General features: G+C 45.2%; 1 protein-coding gene across 1 annotated transcript in view; it reads left to right on the top strand.

Moving 5' to 3' along the window:
• Window positions 1–2,664: 2,664 nt before the first annotated feature.
• The window catches only part of LOC132456492 (rho GTPase-activating protein 20-like), a 15,912-nt gene continuing 11,852 nt past the window's right edge, over window positions 2,665–6,724 (top strand). The window contains exons 1-2 of the mRNA XM_060050859.1: window positions 2,665–3,019; window positions 5,827–5,912. Of these exons, the coding sequence (XP_059906842.1) occupies window positions 2,921–3,019; window positions 5,827–5,912 (185 nt within the window). The 5' untranslated portion in view covers window positions 2,665–2,920. The remainder of the gene's footprint in view (window positions 3,020–5,826; window positions 5,913–6,724) is intronic.

The raw sequence follows: 6,724 nt of genomic DNA on the forward strand, positions 1-6,724 counted from the left end.
GGGGGGAACTCTGCGGCAGCCCAGCCCCTCAGCTCCGGGAGGGCAATCCCTTTCTCCGGCGGAGCTGCCGGACTGCCGTCGAGCTCCCCCCGCCAGAGCTGCTCCCCCTAGGAATGGCCTCTGCCATCACTTCCTGGTCTGAGGAGAACTTTTTATGTTCTATCTGTCTAGATGTGTTCAGCAGCCCAGTTTCAACACCATGTGGACACAACTTCTGCAGAACCTGTACAAGGTTCTGGGATGAACAAGTCCGGTACAAATGTCCTGTTTGCAACAAGCTTTTTCAAGCTAGACCCTATCTACGAGTCAATACCTTCTTATCGGAGCTGGCCACTCAGTTTAGAACATCCATGCGAGTAAAAGAGCAGCTTTATGTTAAACCAGCAGAAGTTCCCTGTGACGTCTGTACTGGGACCCAGCTGAAGGCCGTGAAGTCCTGCCTAGTGTGTCTTACCTCTTACTGCCAAACCCACCTGGAGCCACATCAGAGAGTCGCAGGCCTGAAGAAACATCGGCTGGTCGAGCCTATGGACCGTCTGGAAGACAGGATGTGTAAGAAACACAAACTTCTGGAGCTCTTCTGCCAGACTGAACAGGTGTGTGTGTGTCAGTCCTGCACAGAGACAGACCACAAGTCCCATCCTGTTGTACCCCTAAAGGAGGAATATGAAGTGAAGACGGCCCAGCTGGGGAAGATGGAGGCTGGAGTTCAGAAGATGATCCAGCAAAGAAAACTAAAGATTCAGGAGATCAAAGATACAGTAGACATGAGCAAGAAAGGCGCAGACAGAGAGATAGCTTATGGTGGACAGGTCTTCACTGCTTTGATAGGCTATGTTGAAAAGTGTCGGGATGATTTCAACCGAATGGTTAAAGAAAAACTGAAATCCACAGAGCAACAAGCTGAAGGCCTCATCTAAGACATGGAAAAGGAAATCAAAGTTCTGACCAATGAAAGCTGAAGCTCAGGGGTATAGCAGCTCTCACACACTGAAGACCACCTCCACTTGCTCCAGGCCTTCAGATCCCTGAAGGATCCTCCACCCACCAGGGACTGGACAATAAATGGCAGAACGGAGTGTAGGCCATTCATTATCAGATTAGAAAAAACAAACCAATGCAATCAGCTCATCCTCCATTTCTTTGGTCCAGCCAGCCATGGCTTCGAAAAATATGTAGAAATATCCCAAAAATGCAATGCAATGACAAAGTGTAGTTTGTAACTCTGGGCCATCTCTGTTGAGGTGGTTTGTTTGCCATCACTTCTGCTCCACACACACTCCTCTACCCCACATCAAATGACCTGCTTTACCTGCTTGTAGACCTAACCGCCATTCCAAGTCGTTCATCCCCTCGACTACTAAATGCTCCTTAGTTGCACATGTGTAACTGTTGTATTTGTATGTACAACAAGCTGCTCAAACAAATCGCCCCTAGTGGGATAAATGAAGTTGTATCGTATTGTATTGTATTGTATTGTATTATCTACAGCTGTAAACTACCCCAAATATCATTATCTACAGCTATAATCTACCCCACATAACATTATCTACGGCTGTAAACTGCCACACATAACATTATCTATCAGTAAACTGCCCCACACAACATGAGCTATCTGACATAACATTATCTATAGTATAAATAATAAGTAAAAACATAAAATTATAAATTTGGAAACTCCCCCACATAAGATTAACTGTAAACTACCCCACATAACATTATCTACAAATGAAAACTTGTTTGAACGAAAAAAATGGAATCGTAAACACAATAACCTCATTGTGAAATTGAAATTAAGTGTCTTTGGACGGAAATGATTGTACAGACGGGTGGAATAATCGTCGGGCCGTTTTGGGGCGGTTGGTGTCGACTGAGCTTTTGCTTTTTATTGCCGTGCCCTAGGCTGCTCATTATCAACACCATAGTAATCATTAGAGTGATCTAGTTTTAATGGGGCTGACCAAGTTGAAGTATGGAAAAGCCATCTCTCTCTCTCTGTCGCGCTCTCTGTCGCGCTCTCTGTCGCGCTCTCTCTCTCTCTCTCTCTCTCTCTCTCTCTCTCTCTCTCTCTCTCTCTCTCTCTCTCTCTCTCTCTCTCTCTCTCTCCCTCTCCCTCTCCCTCTCTCTCTCTTTTTCTGTCTCTCCTATTACTTTTTGTCCTTGTTCTGTTTAGCCTAGTTTTTGGCCCACTTCTGTTTGTAAGAATACAAAAGGATTTCACAGGCAACACTTTCTTTGCCTTTCTATTCTTAGTCTTGTCTTTTGCGTTGTTAATTGATCTGATTTGATAATATCGATTTTATAGTTTGTTTAATTTATATAATAATAATAATAATAATAATATATCGTATTTAAAAAAAGACATAGGTCTAGACTACTACACACTATGCCAACTATGCAATATGTTAATCTCTGGATCGATTTCCACTCATCCACACACGCGGCCAAAAAATAGTGAGTTACTTTCAAAAAAAGTTCCTTTAAAGTAAAATAACTAAAGACACAAATGAAAGGTCCTCGAGGCTAACATTGAGGAATCTAATATAAGAACAACAATCAACAAAGGAACTAAGAGTAATCTATGCTGGGGCCCATCTAGTGCCCCCCCCCCCGTGCCCCGCCCCTTTTCATCATCATGTCCCGCGTGGTGCGTGGATACCGAGTAGAGGCGCTACAGGAATACTGGCGCGCTCAGTAGGACGCGTATTAAGGAGGAGCGCTCTCGGTGACCGGTGTTACAGCTTTTAAAAGCACTTCTAAAAAAAATAATCCATCTGGGTTATATCATTCTTAATACAATGGTTTTGTTGCGCACTTTTTTTTTATCACTGATGGAATTGGACGCCCCGTTTCCGAATCCCTCGCGTCGCACGCCAGACACCCGTTAGGACACCGACCGTTCTCTTCGTTGGGAGTCTGAATGGAAAACATGTCACCGGCACAACGGCACGAGTGCCTGGACCGCGCCTCGCCCTCCGCGGAACCCGTAGGGCACAGCCGACAGCCCGAGAACAAACGGGTACGTTGTATCTATCCCTCTTCGGCGTGTTTTATAATGTGCCTCACCTTGTCGATACCTGTCGCTTACCGCCACTTTCCGTATTGCATTGTAACCACTGACTCAAGTTGAATAACGCCGCAAGTCACGAAGCTCATAATACAGAGACGCAACGTAAGCATACTTAAAAAAAACGTGCAGCGGCGCGCGCGCGTGTGGTTCTGTTGAAAATAATCAAGCGTGAGCACAACCTCAAAGATCACGTGCAGTTGACCTCACTGTTCAGCCTTTATACTAGTAGAGTTTCAGGATTCTAGGGGACGTGACTTCTGGGCATCATGACGCCACGACGCGCAAACCGCTTTCATTTTGAAAGCATAGGCGAGTCAGAGTGCTAGTAATGATGTAGGTAGAGATGTTTTAGGTCATTAATGGTGAAATGGTTTATCATCATGGGGAAACGTTGTCCTGTTTGAAACCTTCACAGCGTTTCCCTTGTGAGACGTGGAAAAATAATGTTTTCATTAGCCTATAGGTTACAGTATTTCTATGGTGATTTAAATGTATCACGCCTACTACACCTACACCTCTTGAGTCTCAAAATCCCATGATGATTTCTGATGAACAAGACCTGATCAGCTCGGCAAAACATGACTCGACTCATTTAGCCTGTTGTAATTGACGTTTCACCCTTTGACATAAGCATTCTCTGTCGATATTTCGGGGCTTAGGCACGCCGCCAAATAATCAACCGCTGGCCTGGCCACGCTCTAAACAAGGACAGACTTTCCCTTTCCCTGTGTTAAGTGCTTGTTGCATCACTCTCTATCCCGCCTTTTCTGCTCTAATCAATTAAATGCTGTTAAATCAACTCGGGTAGGTGGCCTTTTTTTTCTGTCCACAAAGAGGATTTTGAGAGATTTGGGGTTTTATTGGACAGCCTCAAGGGAAAGTCAGTGGAAATGGTATTACATAACGATCCCGGAAGCCCTCTACCTCCCTGACCCGCTCCCTTAATGCGTAGGCCTACACCCAGTGTGTCTCCCCCATTAATAAACAAGTGTAAAATAAGCATGTCAACAAAGTAATAGTCCTCGTCTAAATCCACACTTTCATTTCAGTGGTTGGGAGTTATTTGTTCATTGTGTGACAGAGAGAGATCTAATAAATAAGAGAGGAAGAGAGATTCACATTCGATAATTAGTCAGGCAGCACAAATTCAATTATACTTCAGCAAGTCCACTGTAAATCTATTAACATACACCATGTTCCATGACAAGCTTGGATGGATATATATTGTCCAGTTACCATTTAAAGACTGTGTAGCCAAACAATCCTTGCTGTGTGGTTAATGTGATGGTTCCCAGTTAGAGGGGCCCGTACCCACACTGGGGTCTGTCGGGACTTCGAAACTAGCATACTGGAATACAATTAGCAGTAGCATGCGCTGTTGCCTGTAGCCGTCCAACTGTCAAAAAAAAAATATCACTTATGAAGTTGGACTTGAATTTAGCCGGGTAAATGCAGTGCTCCAAAAGTTTTTTTGATCTGCTGGTGGTTAGTGACTCACTTTCTCCAGCATGAATAGTGTCACACAGGAAGAGATGTCGCAATACATTTTGAAATAACATTATTTGATATTTAGTTTTACAGTTACTCATGAGATTATTGGTATTGTTGTATCCATTCCGATCCATGGGAGTGAGGCAGACCTCCAAGCTGCTCCTCCAAACTGTTCCCCAGACACAAACCCGTCGCTGAAAACGTTTACAAAGTTACTCCGCTGAAATTCTCGATGAACATAATCGTGAATTGTCGCAAGAACAGGTGTGATTCGGGTCATAGAAGACAACATTGAGAGGTGGGACAGGGGTCTGTATTTAGTCGCCTTTGCTTACTCTTAATAACCCTTAATAAAATGACAAGGACAATGGAAATGGGTTCTGAAAATCCTTGACATTCTTCAAAATGTCCTACGACATTCTACGTTTCTGTGAATTTCCTTCAGATGTCACAAAAGTGATGGTGAAACAATTCGCTCTTACTTTAATTAAAGTGGCTCTTCGTAACCCCCCAGTTAGTAGGAGACATCTTCGGAATTATAAAAACATAATGCCAGCGCTCGGTCCTCTCTCACTGGCCGTGCAGCCGTGTGACACAGAGTAGCGTAGCTCTGCTGGTGTTGGGGGGCGTGGTGGGGTTTGGGGAGTCGATTGTGATTGTTGTAAACAAAGAGCAGGTAGAGGCTATTTTATTTGTTGAATATCCAAGTTATAGGATGTAATTTTATTGATGAAATTATTGAAATCACGATTGATTAACATAAACTTCTGATGTTTCCAGGTTGTTTGAAGGTACAAGTTAGTGGAAATGTTACACATAGCGACTTTAAAGATGGCGTCCGCTTGATTTAATGGTTTCCTTTAACCTCACTCTCTCCCCTTCACTCCCTCACCCTCACTCTCTCCCCTTCACTCCCTCATCCTCTCCCCTTCACTCCCTCACCCTCACTCTCTCCCCTTCACTCCCTCACCCTCACTCTCTCCCCTTCACTCCCTCATCCTCACTCTCTCCCCTTCACTCCCTCACCCTCACTCTCCCCTTCACTCCCCCCTCCCCCCCTCCCTCTCACCCTCCCCCCTCCCCCCCTCACCTCCACCCTCCCCCTCTCACCCCCACCCTCTCAACCTCCCCCTCCCCCCTCGACTCCACCCTCTCACCCACCCCCCCCACCCTCTCACCCACCCCCCCACCCTCTCACCCACCCCCCCTCCCTCTCACCTCCACCCCCTCCCTCTCTCCCCCTCCCCCCTCCCTTCCTGTTCTAGCGGGTCAGGTCAGAGAGCCAGAGGCGGCAGTCGGCCCCGTCCCTGGTCCTGTCCAAGGCCCTGATGCGCTCCAGAACCATCTCCAGGTAGGGGCCCCCCAAAAGGTTCGGGGCTCAGCCCACATGCCCGCGGGTAGGGCCCAACCAATCGGGGAAACCATCAAGTTCAGATTATTTACACTAACATTGCGTTTACGATTCAGTGTACGATTTTTCCTTGACTTCCGTATTATTCACGAAACACAAGCTATAAATCCTTCTATAGTATGGCCAACACAACATGTGAAGCAGTCGATATGTAAACGGCTCTTTTCTTGAGGCCAGGCCACTATATTTGAGATGAATTGATGAATTGATGCATGAATGTATATAATAACATCTATTTAACTATTGTATTGCAAAATAATAAATTCAGCCTTTGCGATTTGCACATCGCGCTCTACTACATTACGATGTCGGTTTGAATTTGATTAACCGTTCGGCCCTGCTAGCCGGTGAACCTGTAGAATTACATGAGCAGATAGCACTGTCCCCCTTGAGCAACCCCCCCACCTGCTCCTTAAGAAGAACCCACTGTTGTTTCAAGCTGCTCTGGGTGACATTTTCTGCTAAAGGGCTGAATCTTTTATCAGAGAGTTTCCAAGCAAATGCGGACATGAGAGCAAATAATAATAATAATAATAATAGTGATAATGAATAAACCAAGAATGCTATATTGATAATTATTATCAGCAATCAGTCATTCTTCCCAGTCCAGTATGTGAGACGTCACGTGTAAATGAAAGGGGAGACTTGCTAAGCACTAGTACATGCTCAAAACATACATACATACTCAAACTACACAGTGGTAGCTTTCATTTGTTGGCCCTTTCACTGAACTTACAGGCTAACATGCACAC

This window comes from Gadus macrocephalus, chromosome 4, assembly GCF_031168955.1.
Source record: "Gadus macrocephalus chromosome 4, ASM3116895v1".
Taxonomy (NCBI): Eukaryota; Metazoa; Chordata; class Actinopteri; order Gadiformes; family Gadidae; genus Gadus; species Gadus macrocephalus.